General features: G+C 32.8%; 2 protein-coding genes across 8 annotated transcripts in view; one reads left to right on the top strand and one right to left on the bottom strand.

The window, feature by feature from the left end:
- LOC109595859 (probable nuclear hormone receptor HR3) overlaps positions 1-11,517 on the top strand; it is a 116,570-nt gene extending 105,053 nt beyond the window's left edge. For 6 of the 7 annotated variants that reach the window (XM_020011313.2, XM_049968955.1, XM_020011305.2 and 3 more), the window contains 7 exons: positions 5,358-5,526; positions 5,737-5,927; positions 8,283-8,580; positions 8,643-8,842; positions 8,927-9,080; positions 9,136-9,290; positions 9,391-11,517. In XM_020011313.2, coding sequence (XP_019866872.1) covers positions 5,358-5,526; positions 5,737-5,927; positions 8,283-8,580; positions 8,643-8,842; positions 8,927-9,080; positions 9,136-9,241 — 1,118 coding nt within the window. In that variant the 3' untranslated portion in view covers positions 9,242-9,290; positions 9,391-11,517. Of the gene's footprint in view, positions 1-5,357; positions 5,527-5,736; positions 5,928-6,578; positions 6,912-8,282; positions 8,581-8,642; positions 8,843-8,926; positions 9,081-9,135; positions 9,291-9,390 lie in introns of all 7 variants that reach the window. The other variant, XM_020011322.2, reaches the window with a different exon arrangement.
- A 1,723-nt stretch (positions 11,518-13,240) lies between these two features.
- LOC126265956 (23 kDa integral membrane protein-like) lies at positions 13,241-14,411 on the bottom strand. Its single transcript, XM_049968997.1, has 5 exons — positions 14,316-14,411; positions 13,999-14,196; positions 13,776-13,940; positions 13,513-13,722; positions 13,241-13,456 (listed from the first exon to the last, which is right to left on the bottom strand). The coding sequence occupies exons 1-5, from the start codon at positions 14,367-14,369 to the stop codon at positions 13,385-13,387; spliced, it is 699 nt and encodes a 232-aa protein (XP_049824954.1). The 5' UTR covers positions 14,370-14,411; the 3' UTR covers positions 13,241-13,384.
- Between the last annotated feature and the right edge of the window lie 1,168 nt (positions 14,412-15,579).

The raw sequence follows: 15,579 nt of genomic DNA, 5'->3' as shown, positions 1-15,579 counted from the left end.
TTTTTAACTTGTCTTCAACTATGTATCCTTCAAAGAATCCAGCATTGAATGGGACAGCAGGAAATCACATGAGACGAGATCTAAAGAATACGAGTGAAAAAGAACTTTCCATTCAAACTCCAACAGAAGTGCACATGTTTAAACGGTTGGCCATGGCATGAGAGAACCACTTTCCCTTGCATAGGATTTTTCCAAGATTGGACAATTCTTTGAGTTACTCAGTAAATTTTACGGATGAGGCTTTATCACTATAGACAACGTTTCGTTGCTGATTTACTCAGTTAAAACAGTAAAAGCCTTGAATGGCAACAATGCAGTTTGCTTCACTCCAATTCAATTCACTAAACACTCAAAATCAATAAAACAATGACGAATAAACTGTCAAATGTTAGATTTATTAAGTATGATATCAGAAAATATAATTTAAGTCATGATGCCTCCGACAATTCGACATCACACCTAAAAAGCATATAAATCGTTCGACATCGAAATAATTACCGATCCCATAACTTAATAACATTGACAAGCAATTGAAATCTGGAATAATTTACGCGAAGATAAACGAGCCATCGCCCCTTCCGTCGAATTGAATCGCGGCCCGATCCATTTCGGTTGTCAATTAAACGCGGACGGGAATTTAAATCATGCCCATTTTATGAACATGTCCCGACCTTAACGAGTCATTTTTCATCATGCGAATGGGTCAATGGTGTAACTGTACATGCGACGCAACAATGCATGCAATTTTTTCATCGGTCGCGTACATGTGCCGCCGTGAATATTAAAACCGGTGTAGGTGAGATCAAAGAAACGCGGCGTTTTTCGTCCGAGATCGAGTGGTTTGCGGGGAGGCCTATAGTACACGGCAATCGATCACCGCAGCGTCCCATTGACGCATCCCGTTTTAATTGAAGTCGCCTCTATTCAGGAATTTTTAATAAACCGGACGCTGAAACATCTATTGAAACGAGTCGAATTTGAAAAAAAAAAAAAGCGACGAGCCGACTGGCGTACGCTGATTGCACATTTTCCTAATAGTGGCATATCGCTCATTTGGTTCGTGACGTCGACACGATCGTGCACACCGATATCTATTTATCAATGCCGTTTGTTGTTATCGCGGTGCTTTCGGCGCGATGCAGCAGGAGCAATCAGCTGGCCTCAACTCGTCCATAATATTTCTGGTGTGACGTAGACGGACCGTCACGAGTGGCATTCTTGCCACTTGAAACATACGTTTCGACACAGAGACGTAGCCGCCGTATTTTCCAATTGATCTTTTATCTAATCTGTGTGTTCCTAAGTTCAATTTAGAACTGGTAGTAGTACCGACTCAATTTGGAAAATCACTGTTGATTCGGTGACCTAAAAATTTGATAACAATTGTATTGGACTATCATTTGGAAGTAATGAATGATTTATTTGTTTATTGACATTAATAACACTTGCATTGATTATTTAGAGGAACTGAATATGGAGAACTATATTGGAAATATGCTTAGAAACATCAAAACCAGTTAAATTAAAAAAAATATTCGTTTTTCAGTTCAAATAATAACTAGTTAAAGTAAATTGTTTAAATTTTAAAATGCTGATTAAAAATAAACAAATATTACCTTCAACATATGAATTCAATGAAGCAAAATACTAAAAATAAATCAAAAATAAAGAGTAAAGAGAAGTAAAAAATATTTATAATTTTATTAATGTCGTCCTTAACTTATATGAAGTTTTAGCATTTACCTTTATTGTCTTAAACTTGTTAGAAAGTTTCTAAATATCTTAAAAAAACTTTATTATGGTCTATTGTTCTTATTAAAATTAATAAAATTAATTAATTAAAACTAACTAAACACTAACAAATTTTTTCAGGTATTTTTTTAAATTAAAAACATTAAAAGGATAATATGATAATATTTATTTAACAAAACTATTTTTTAAACGTTTTACTAAAACATTTTTAAATAGCCAAAATTTTCAATGAAAAAAATAAATAAATAAAAGAATAAAAGTAGGAAAGTTATAGTTCCATTATATATAAAAGCTACTTTTTTATTTAAATAGAAAAAATTTCATTCATAAATTGGTAAAAGTCGAAATAAATACATTTTAATTATTATAAAATTAGTTACGTCTCAACAATTAGTAATTAGATTATTAAAGTTTTAATTACATTTCGTTCTGAAATTATTAATTAATGAAAATGTGCTTACTACTGTTGTCCAAATATTTTATTAACTGCACTAGAAATAACAGATTATTGTTGTTATGAAATAATGATATTTATTTAAATAAATCATAGTTTTAACATTAATTTTATTAAATTAATTAACTCTAGCAAGTAATATAAATATTTTTAAGTTATTTAGTGATTTTGAATTAAAATGATAATAAATACGTTGATGCATTATTTTGAGACACACAAAAATTATTCTCAGTAATATGAGATGGTCCTAATTTTGGATTAATGAATAGGTGAATCAAAGTTGACGTGTTGCATACTCCTCTTTGTTCTACCAGTCTTCATCGTGTGCAACTGTGGTAACACAACAGTTTTACATTTACACATTAGAAGGAGGGTATATATAATAATAAAAAAAAAATAAATAAGGTAACGTCAAGTTAAATGAGACATGTTTTATGTAACGGCGTATTTCTTTTGACAGTCCGTGTGTGTAGAAAACAAAAGATACAGAAACGTACCCATTAAATGCCCCATCGACATTCGGACTGCGTAACTGTGTTTCTTCATACCCACTTTCGGTCAACGCACACCGTCAACTGTAAAAAGTCAAGTAAATGACGCACCATCGGGGAGTGCCCCCGCGTTTTATGTTCACTTGTACCACTTTTTATTTGTGATTTATGGCCCATTATTGCTGAGTTTATTCCCAACATTGTTTGATGATCATTTTTTTTTTTATTTTTAGTATTTTCGAAATGTTGGGTTTAATTGCATCTGGTATTTTCGGGACTGATGCGTCGGATAATTATTACGCTGTACTATTTCTAGTTTTCTACGGTGTAATAAATAAATTTCGACCGTTAAATATAACGTTCTGTTTCAATTATAAATACTGTCAAATTATTTTATCTATAAAATTTAATTTTTAAAGAATTTAATTGAATTATAATTTATTATAATCCTGTCTATGTCAATTATTTATTGCCCTCTCGGCAACGTATCTATAAATACAGTTTTTATTGCCATAAATTGATAATTTAATTAATTAATTATTCATGGCTATTATTTTATTCATAGCTAGTTTTCGTAAAGTACATTGGAAGGAAGTTAATTATTAGATAAATCCAATTATTTAATTTTTTATTATAAATAATACAGTGCAACGTTAAATAATTTATAAAACAAATATTAATAAAAAAAATCATACAAACAAATGAGATATTTTTATTGCTACGTGAATATGAATTTATTTTTGGTTCAGTATTTGCGTTGTCACTGTACAAACAAGCATTGTTTAATCTAAAATTGTTTATTTTCCATTTTTTCCTGTGCGTCTGATGAAATCGATAAATAGTTCATATTTGATTAATGGGGAAATATTAAATTAACTAATGTTGAAGGATACGCCACTGACCAGGCGAGGCATTAGCAATCAATTTTCCGGCACGACGCCACAGCAGATCTAGCGGCGGTCTTCGAAACGGTATAAAGCTCGGCCGTTTTGTTGTAAAATTCTTTACAGTTAGCACACTCGGTTTTTAGTAGGTCACGCGGATTCCTCGGGTTTTATGTGAATTTATGCCATGTTAATGGGCGGCACATGATCATTTAGGTAACTGGAATCGAATTACCCACTGTTTCGCGATCCTCGACACCGAAGAAATTAAATCCACTGGTTAATTAAAATTTTTGTTGTGTCCGCTTTTTAATTGTTTTTTATGGTAATGGATAGTTTGTGTGGACATTTGAATTCATTATGCGGCAGTCAATTACATGAATTCTAAAGGAATTAAAACCAATTACAGTAATCGGTGTGTTTGAAAACAACGTTTACACGATTTGTTTTACTACACAAAAATTTAAATAAGGGATACTAATCACACGTAACAGTTTGTTAATAAAGCAGCTCATTAAGTATACAGTATATTTATATACGAAAAAACTAAATATTTGCCATTAAATGTCGTCATCTAATAAAAGAACAACACGTGCCGTAACTGTGAACTCATTTTATGTAACGCCACAAAAATGTCAAAATGTACTTACTGTTATATTTTATAACTATGCAAATTTAATTTATAATTACAAGTAAAATTTCTTGCTTCCCTTTTAATTTATTGATGATGTTAGGTGCAAGAACTGAATCTAAAGGTAAGGGATTATAATCTAAAACTCCTTATCAACATTTAGTGAGTCAAAAATGTCAGTATCTACTGTTATATTTCATAGTTCTGTAAATCTGATACATAAGTTAAAATAAAACTTCATCTTCTAATGGATCTTATAAGAAACAATGATCATACAGTACAAACTTGTTGTATGGTTCAACAACTATACTCAAATGTGAGGAATTAAAACCAGAAGCACTTTTTCAACCTTTCTTTACTATGTAAGAACTTTAGTTTGATCATATTATTGAAATCATTTTGTTCCCTAATAATACAAAATAAAGTAAGAATCTACTGTTATATTTTATAGTTTTAATATATAATTACCAATAAAACTTCTCTCTTTAGTTTTTATTTTAAATAGACAATCGAGTAAGAAACAATGATGAAATATTAATCATATTTTAGTTATAACTGAACTCAAAAGTGAAGTATTAAAAGCAAAATCTCTGTTTTAACGTTTCTTTCTCATCAAAAAACCCTACTCTGGTCATAGTACTAAAATAATTTTGTTCTCTATTAACATCATAAAAATGCCAGATCTGCTGCTAAATTTTATAATTTTGCAACAATAATTACAAATAAAATTTCCTTTCTTCTTCAGAAAACCAGAAAATAGTGAAGACTTCTTTTGCAATCTAAGAACCTCACTTGAAGATAATCTATTCCTTAATAACTATGTTAAACTATGTCAATATTGTATCAGTGACCGTTTCAACTTCTTTCAATCAAAATCAGCTGTTCACGTGTCAGTTTTTGAGCTAACAATAAGGCACACAAAATATATTAACGACATTTTGGTGGCCGAACCTTGTGTTAAACAATCGGCGCAATAAAACGGACGCACGAACATCCAGAACGTGCCGCGTTCGAAGGATGTTGCAAAAGCCGAACATCCTGCACTTTCCTCGGATCTTACCAGCGAATTATCCATTTTTTCGACATCTTCATATATACGCGTTACGCCGGTCGATCGTCTCTCATCGTCTTTTCTCATTTTGCAGCCGTGAAGTTCGGTCGGATGTCGAAGAAGCAGCGGGAGAAGGTGGAGGATGAGGTCAGGTTCCACAGGGCACAATTAAGGGCACAGAGCGACGCCGCGCCCGACAGCTCGGTGTTCGAACAACAAACGCCTTCGAGTAGTGACCAATTACATCATAGTTATAATGGAGGGTGAGTCATTGATACTGCTTCGGTTAATCCATTAAGACAAGCGGGAGTTGTGGAGCTGGTGCGATCCGCGTCTCGCTCCCGCTCCGGCACAAACTACAAGCCGTTTTACTCAGGATAAGCAGATAAGTTTTGTCCGCAATTAGCATTACAGAACAACAACCCCTCGCTCTGAGTTATCGTGTTAATGTTTCTTTAATATTTTAATCCCAGCTACACCTACAACAGCGACGTCGGAACGTACACTCCCGCATCGTACTACACGGGTACCACGCAGGTGCAGGCGAACTCGATGGGCTACGACATCTCGGCCGACTACGTGGACAGCACCACCGCATACGACCCACGACCGGGTCTGGAACTCGGCGACACCGGCAGCCTGATGGCCAACGTCGTCACAACAGGTAATTTGTCCCGAATTATACAACGAGCTAACATCCTCAACGGCATATGTATGCATGTTCAGTCACAGTCTCTTATCTATCTTGCATCTATGTTGTGCTATTAAGGGGGACATCAATTTTTATTGGGGTGTCGATGCACAAGGAATATGTAATGGGCCCGCTAAGTGGGGTAAGTGTTACGGTAACGACGGTTTTATGAAGGGGAATTAGGTTAAATATCTGTATTGTGTTGGTTGGTGATAGATTTACATGTGTAGTTGGGAATAATTTTAAAAAATGGCGGATGCGCAGGTTTATTTTAAAAGTAGTCCAGCTTCTTTGGTCTCAAGATATAATGTAGGTGGACAGAAATTATGTTGCCGAGAGTACATAAATTCATGAAGTGATCCCTTAATAGCACAAATTATACCTATCAATATTTTGTTATTAAATATTGTCATGAGGGCTAACTGTTAAAAATTTACTGCGGTAGAATTGACTGGGGAAGTACTGGTCAAATCAAATCATTTGAATAACAGTTGTAGGTCGATTTTATTCACTTTCTTTTTGTAATTCACATTTTGTGGGTTTTGGGACTTGGTTTTGAAGCAAAATAAATGACAATATTTAATAACCAGTCTTCGAACGACTGACCCCTGCGTTATGGTTTAGGGAATACTAACACGAGTCCCGGTGGCGGTGGCGGTGGGAAGCAAACGACCACGGTGACGCTGTCGGAGGCGCGTGGCTTCAAACGTCTGAGCCAGACGTCGTCGACGACGACCATGTCGGGCGGCACGACGACGGTCGTGTCGGTGAAACAGGAGGGCGCGGGCGCCGGTGCCGCCGTCGTCGACAATCTGGTTGGCGGCTACGTGGACAGCACCACGTTCGTTAGTTCGCCCGCCGTGCAGGCGACGGCGACGGCGACCGCACGCCCGCCCGCCTCCTCGCAAACGGTCCAGCAACGGAACGCAGACGACTGCGAGCCGGTCACTTTGCCCAGTAAGTTGCCGGTGCCCAATAAACGAGTCCTCCTCTCTGCATGCGATTCTGATTTGCCGTTTTCATTTTTGTTTTTTTTTTTACTGTTTTGGTAGATTTTACTGACCGCACGAACTGGACTGGCTGCAGTGTTGTTAGATAGTATCACTAACTCGATATTATTTGATTTTTAACTTTTTCATTTATACGACAAATTAATCACAAAACAAAATGATTCATGCAACACATATGTCTCCATTAAAAGTTCATATCATTTGTGTAGTGGTAATTATTTTAACCCTTTTATTATTTATTTTATTCTAAAAACAACAAAAAAGTTAAAAAATTAAATTCAAATACAGAAGGTGATATTCAAGGAAATAGCAAAATGCTGTATAGGAAGATACAATTTCTGTAAAAGAAAATTATTGTACATTTCTTCCAACTTTAAGACACCTTATTCGGTAAGCAAAAAGAATAGTACCTTTAGTAAAACATGTAATATAAAAAATTGAGTTCCCTATAGTCACATCATTGGACATATTATATATTATGATTTATATACAGAGTATTTTTCTTGCACATAATAAAATATAATGGTGTAAAAAGTCCCATTAAACATTTTGTAATTAAACTGGGCGTTAATATAAATAATAAAGTTATTTTATTAATATATTATTACCAGTACATAAGTATTTCAATAACAGAAATTAATTAAAGATAATCAGACTTTTAAGCGGTATCTTTAATATTCTCAAATTAAATTTTATGTTTTCAGGAACGTTAATTAAGTATTAGTTGAATGCTGAAGGAATACGTGGCACAGTTAACCGCTACGCTAAATGTCGATTTTATGGAATAATTTTAACTTAATTGCGTTGTATAATTTACAATCAAATCGATCACAGTAATTTTTATTACTACTTAAGAAATAAATTGCTAGTTCTATTATATTATTAAAAATGGTGAATGCGATTAATGTATTATTCAGTATAAATTCTGATTATTGTTTGTCGAATATCTAACAACTAGAATATTTTTAATATATCATATTATTACTGTGTGTATGTTTATTCCTCAAGATTATGATCAGTAGAATAAATGTATGCAAGCTTAAAACTGGGTAAAAATTGGGATTAATTTAAAGTAATAATTTTAGTGGATGTCGTGAACAATTTACATATTTGTTAATTTACTTAATTTGGTTGAATAGAACATTTTATTGGATTTGTTCGTGTTTGTTACGTAGGTAGTTGTATTAAAAAGAACTTACTTTTTGTGATCGATTTTTGTACGATTATAATTTTGAAACGTTCATTATGTTTTTTGCACAATTAGCTGGAAAATGCTGTCACAACCGGCGATACTGAAATAGTGAATTGTCTGTTTTAGATCCGAGTCAGATATCCGAGCTGCTGTCGAAGACAATATCGGACGCACACTCCCGCACCTGTCTGTATCAGCTGGAGCACATACACGAGATGTTCCGCAAGCCGCACGACTTGTCGCGGCTGCTCTTCTACAAGAACATGGCGCACGAGGAGCTGTGGCTCGAGTGCGCGCAAAAACTCACCACGATCATCCAGCAGATCATCGAGTTCGCTAAAATGGTACCTGGATTCATGAAACTGTCGCAGGACGATCAGATCGTGCTGCTCAAGGCCGGCAGCTTCGAACTCGCCATTATCAGGTAACTATGCCCTGATAGTCCCAGATACGTCGGAGCCGGTACTAACTTTGTTTGGATTTCAGGATGTCGCGGTATCTGGACTTGTCGCAAAACTGTGTCCTCTATGGTGATACGATGCTGCCTCAAGACGCCTTCTTCACATCGGACACAGCCGAAATGAAGTTGGTGACGTGCGTCTTTGAAATGGCGAAGAGCATAGCCGAACTCAAACTTACCGAAACAGAGCTGGCGCTTTACTCAGCCTGCGTCCTCTTATCTCCAGGTTAGTAAATTAGCCCTAACAACATATTAAACCGTATAATCTTGGTAGGAATGAACGGGTACCTTTAATTGTTGGTGTTTTTAGATCGACCTGGTTTGAAAGGCTTGGGAGAAATAGGACGACTGAGCCAAGCGGTACTGAGAGCACTGAGACTAGAACTAGAAAGAAACCACAACCTCCCCATCAAGGGAGATGTAACTGTATGTGATGCCTTGCTTACAAAAATACCTACATTAAGGTACGTGACTTTTGCTTATCCTGTAGATGATTTCTAATTGACGGTAATTTTGCAGAGAAATAAGTATGCTTCACATGGATGCGTTAGGCAAACTCAAGCGGTCCGCTCCACATCTAGAGTTTCCCGCACTGCATAAGGAGTTATTTAGCGTGGACAGTTGAAAACTTTCCCAACTCTCCTGATCTGTAGCAGCAGCCTTGTGTAGCTACTGTAAGTAATTCGGAGCAAACTACTAACTTGTACGTTGCTCATAAATGCTTCCACTAAAATCTTTGCGTAGGCATTAATGATAATGTGTTTTCTGTTTCAGATTCCTTCATACTGAATGTATCGGCCTTAATTACATAAATAATATAAAATTAAACTATAATTTCGTTATTATAAAATAAAATTTATTGTTGTGACATAGAAATTTAAAGAGAAATCGCAGATCTCCTAAGTATTGACTTTTAAAAAACTGCAAAAGCTTTAGAGCCAGGCCCTGATTTCAAAGTACAACTATTTGTTTGTTGTTTGTTATATCTATGCAGCGTGTTAAAAAATGGTTCTGAATCCAAGGTGCTGATTTTTTGTTTGGAGTATAATTTTTGCGGTTTTTTAAATAAGAATATTTATCATCTTATCTGCCACTTAAAATAACACGCTACTACACATAAGATTAAAGTTATACACTATTGATATATAATATATGGACACTGCGTCAAAGAATGTCGGACATTTACAATTATTTTAGGGCTGAATCCACCACTTCCGTGGACATACATATTGTGCGTAAAAAAATATGCAATCGATATAAATAGTGATTTTGTTTAAATGATAAATGAGATCTCCAATTGATTATGGCTAAAGTGAATTTGTATGTCCATACGATAAAAAAGATGTTCAGCTTTAAAAGAAAACGACTAGTTAGACTGCGTTAAAATACGTATGTATACAGAAATATTATATGAATCACTTTAGTTTTTAGAATCATAGCAAACATACAATACAATATAGAAGACTGTAATGCTTATACTGTAAGTTTTCGTTGTTCTTTGGCGTGGTGCTTTTTAGTTAAGTTTTACTTGGTGACACATGGTTTTATAAAAATATATATAAAGAGATGTATATGTATAAAGTATATGAAATAGAATATAGAATATTTATGAAATAGAACTATATCTGACTCTGATTTGCTCTTTGTTTTGTTGTGGATCTGAGCAAAAGTATTTTTGTTCTCTCCAAAGGAAAACAAAATTTACAATCGTGATAAACAGGAAATTCATTTTCAAACTTAAAAAGATTCGAAAATCATTACCTTTTTCAGAAATTACATAAACATATTTTTATCAGAATTTGATTCGAGCTGCTATACTTTTTTCCACTTTATAAAAGTTACAAATCGCTAGATTAACCAAAGACGATTTTTATACATTGAATTTCCTCTTTCAATAGCTGCACGTAAAATTAATTAAAATCATGTTGAATGTCCTATTTGATCCCGTAGATCCTTAATCTACCTCTTGTAACAGTTATATTGTATGGAATAGACACTAAGATAAAAAACCTACAAAATAATTTTGCAATAATCATTAGTTTAATAGTTTGTGCTTGATAGGAAAAACAAATACATGGAAATTAGTTTATATCTCTGTAGCTTAGATTTTGTAACGGTTGATTTCAACTCTATCGACAATCCAATCGACCTTTATACAGATTTTATCTAGTTATCGGTTACATAAGTGCAATACAGTTCTTATTTCACGTGTTGGTATTCCGAAGTCGTCGTACGATCATACGTTTAAAGCACTGGGAATTTGCATAATTTTCCAGAGAAAAATATTAGACTGAGTAAAAAAGTGGCTTAAAATTTTTAACGGTGTAATCTTAGATGGTTGTAGTAGGAAATGTAATTCGACAAGCGGGATAACGTGTGAAATGGACGAGTACCAATGACTGAAATAGAATAACCAATTTAAATTGTTTCACTGTTTATGTAATTTCTTTCTCAAAATGCCAGGATACATAGTTCTAATTTTAAGTTAGTTTTAAAAGTGCTTGTCAATGTTAACCATTGTCAACGGATATAATTGTTTATATTGTAGTGTTTCAACCCAGTGTTATAAAACTATTTATATTTGTTGTAGCATAAAAAATTAACATCACGTTTATTTTTTATTGAAAAATATATATTATGTTTATTATATTATTGAATAATTTTGTATAGAGATTTTATATATTATTTGTTAGGTTTTAAGGGCAAAGTTATTGACAATGGTTAACATTTATTTTATTTTGAGAGGCTATTAGTTATATTTGTGTTTAGCGGGCCTCGCAATTTAGTTCGTCAAACGTTACTAAATTCATTGTTGTGCTATACGCACCTATAACTTTTTATGATATGTAATTTGCCTTTTTATGTTAACTTTTTGTTAAATAAATATACACCTCCTTTTTATACTTTCTTTTAATCGCTACTCGGCTACTGTCAATGAAATGTACAATCTGCTCTTTCGAAGTGATATTAATTTCAAACTTGTAATCTTAAACTTTACCTCAGTTCTATTTAATGAAGAGTTAACACAACGTAAGTTACAAGAATTGTAGAATAGCCATTTTCTGTAAAATGAAGGGTCGGCAGAGGGTAATGGTATCGCTATTGTTAAATAATAATTGATAAAAGTTAAAAATGTTTAAAACATATTAAATGTACCTTTTTCAAATCTGTACATTTAATTAATTTATTAGAATTTTTGCTACTGGTGAAAATTTTAGTGTAGTTGCTAAAATTTCGTTTATATATCTCATTTCTGTTGGTTTATAACAATTAATGCTGTTTGTTAATATTTTTGTTATAACTGTGGTCGTAAAATATTTTTATATTGTAAATCGTAATTGTATAGGTTTTTTATTCTAATCAAAGTGCAATTTTTAGAATGAATAACAAAAATATTTTCAAATACTTAATTGTCAATGCACCAGTAGAAATATTATATATATTTTTTTGTATTAATTTCTTTGAATTTATTTCACCCCATAACCCCTAATACATTCCTGTTTCTTTTTATTTATTGATCATTGAAACAATTTTAGTGTACTGAAATAAAATGTAAAATTTAATGCATGCCACCTTTATATTAAAATCTTTGTAAAGGAGAAAGTTACTTTTATTAATATCAAACTATTCAAAATAAGATAAAAGGTAAGTAAATGTGTATATTTAAGAATAATTCATAGCCTTGTACATCGTCTTATTAATATTCTTGAATATAATTTTAAATTGAATTTAAATTTAAAATGTATATATAAAATTATTACTACTATTATTGCTTCAGACTCCTGCTGTGTTCTTCTGTTATGCATCATAAGTTCAATATTTCCTTAAGTAACAGCAGAGTAAAGTACAAAAGGCTGTAATAATCTGAAAAAATATTTTAAGTTACTAAAATAATCAAGATTGTGCACTTACTTACCTCAAGAAAGCTAAATGGTATATTAAGACAACTTAATCTTAAAGCTGTACTGTACTAAATTATAACCTTTTATATAACTAGATCGTATCGTGTAGTTAGTTTTAGTACAGCAGCTCAGCGGTAAATTGATACTGGAGTTTCGTGAGGTCCAGAACTTCCACAACAGTTCAACCAATCATTCATGAAACTAATCTAAAATATTAACTTGTGCTTTAATATGTCACCATGTTTTCAACGATGGATGTGCTAGAACCATCAGATGTGAATGCATTTCCGATGTTTTTAGTAATATAATCATTTAGATATCAGTTGGACACGTTCTACATATAAGGGCAGCAATTCCGCATCCCACTTAAAATATCAAGATCATTGTTCCATGATTTAATGGATATTAAATTTGTTTTATAAAGATACAAATGTCAGCATTCTACGCAATATACAATTTCCAAGATTAATCTAAAGTATTCAATAATAATAAGAACCAAGTTAACATTGGTAACAGAAGTAAAACCACAGCGGGTATAAATGATGAGGAATTAAATAATATATAAAATAACATAATTAATAAATATAATTTAATTGTCAATGTACCATCAGAAATATTAATCATTAAATTTATTTCACCCCATAACCCCTAATACATTCCTGTTTCTTAATTAAAATTTTTGTAAAAGAGTAGTTACTTATATTAATGTCAAATTAATATAATAGGTATGTAAATATGTATATTTAAGAATAATTTATAGTATTGTACATCACGTGATTAATATTTGAAATAACAAGTTATTACTAATATAATAAATTATGGAAGGCGTATGTGATATACGAGCAGGAAACTGCTGCATTCTTCTGTTATGGGTCGTAACTTCGATATTTCCTTAAGTAACAGCAGGATAAAACGCAAGTGGCTATGCCGACAATAATCTGAAAAGAAATGGCGAATTTATTTTAATTTACTAAAATTAAGTCAAGTTATTCACCTCAAGAGATCCATGTGCAATATTGATGTAACTTAATATTGTGTTAGAGCCGATAACATATTCAAACTGCGCCAAATTACACCCTTTTCTGTAACTATTAGATGCTATCGTGCAGTTGGTGATTGTTTCCACACGTGTTATATCGCAGCAGCTCAGCGGTAAATTAACATTGGGGTATCGTTGCGGTCCAGAACTTCCACAACAGTGAAACTAAACATTGATAAAGCCAATTTAAAATATTAACTTGTCTTTTAATAACTTACCATAGTTTCAATGGTCGACATGTGGGAACTACTAAATAGAAAAGCACCTTCGACGTTCTTAGTAATATCATCATTTACGTATCGGTTTGTCATGTTATAGACGTAAAGGGAGGCCACCCCGCATCCCACTTGGAATAACGCAATCATCAACATGATTGTTCCATACTGCAATGATATTAAATTTATTTTATATAGATATAAATTGGAGTTAAATTGTACTTACACATTCTACACAGCATATTACTTCCGAAAGTATTCCAAAACATCCAAAAATAATAAGAATCAAAGTTAGTACAGATAAAAGAAGTAAAACCACAGCGGGTATAAATGATAATGAATGAATTAATATTTTAAAATCTATGGTCAATAAGTACGTGTACAATATACAGCAGGAATACAAAATCTCAGCAGTGCATAGAAGCTGTAAAAAAATCACTATGTTAAAACATTACTGACATAAAAATGATTTCAGAAAGTAAAATTGAGAAGCAAATTGCAAATTAATAAATACGTAAAATTGAATATAATAAAATCACACACCGCTAAAGATACAATAAAAGCAACATTAAGCCTTTTAAAATAAATTTCACTCATCTTTACACTTTTAACTGAACTATACCACTAATGTAAAGGAATAAATTCTAATTTTTACAGTCTAACAGGAAACCAATATGACGTGTTTTATAGATAACTCCGTGAAAATACCAAATGTGATATGTACTATCAATACCGTCTGTTTTATATTATAAGGGTATTATTTGTAAATAGAGAAACGTTATAATATTTTACTCTTAAGTTGAACTAGGTAGGTAAGTACTGATAAATTAATTATCTACTCAAATATTGTAAATTTCCACTGATGTTTGATGTGATGAACTTCTTTTGAAGGAACCATTTATTTTTCCTGGCTGTTGCCATTTTTGTTTTAAACCTGTTTCTATGTTATAATAATTTTACCAGTCGTGTCTCATATACCAGCAGTATCTTTTTTCCTAAGTTTTAGCAGGTACATATTGCCTGGTCCACTTTAATTAACGTACCGCGAGACCATAAACAGGAAATACCTTTTGTACAAAATCCAAAAATACGGCAGATTTATTTGTCAGATAACTTTTGATGTAAAAAGCACAGCAAAATCTTTGTCTTCTATCTCCACAAATAAAAATTAACGGATTTAAGTCGGGTAGTCGAGGAATCATTGCCATTCGTCCTATCCAATGCCTTTAGAAGTACCGTTTAAATAATTGCACATATTTTGTGAGTAATGCGGAATTTCATCTTATTGGAAAAAAGACCTAAAATGGAATTTCTATAGATTCCAACTATACGTTTCTGGAGTTGGCGAATGTATTTCTCATTAAAAATCATTGGATTGACACAGTCACTTAGGGCGCTGAAGATTTTGTTATGGCTTTTCCGTTAAACATTGTAAAACTCACACACCAACTTGACGTGTTATCAAATTTTGTTGAAAAGTTCTCTCCAAGTCGAGAATATTGATTTTGAAATCTCTGATTGGGTTCTGACATATTTGGCATTTTGTTTTATGATATTTCCTCAACTTCTCCGTTCTCTGGGTTCTTAATACTCATACAATAACAGTTGGGCTGAATAGAATAGAAAAAATCTTTTTTTTTTTGATAGAATTTAGATTAAATTTTTATTCAACATAGTGGCCTTCGAGGGCGTCTTTTAAAAAATTAATTTTCCGGGAGGTCTGCAAAATACTTCCCCGCGTGCTGAATTTTTTATTGACGAGCCATCTTTTGAGGTTTGGGAAGAGATAATAGTCCGATGGAGGTAA

Source organism: Aethina tumida, chromosome 1, assembly GCF_024364675.1.
Source record: "Aethina tumida isolate Nest 87 chromosome 1, icAetTumi1.1, whole genome shotgun sequence".
In the NCBI taxonomy this organism is placed as follows: domain Eukaryota; kingdom Metazoa; phylum Arthropoda; class Insecta; order Coleoptera; family Nitidulidae; genus Aethina; species Aethina tumida.
This window is presented reverse-complemented; position numbering and strand designations above follow the sequence as displayed.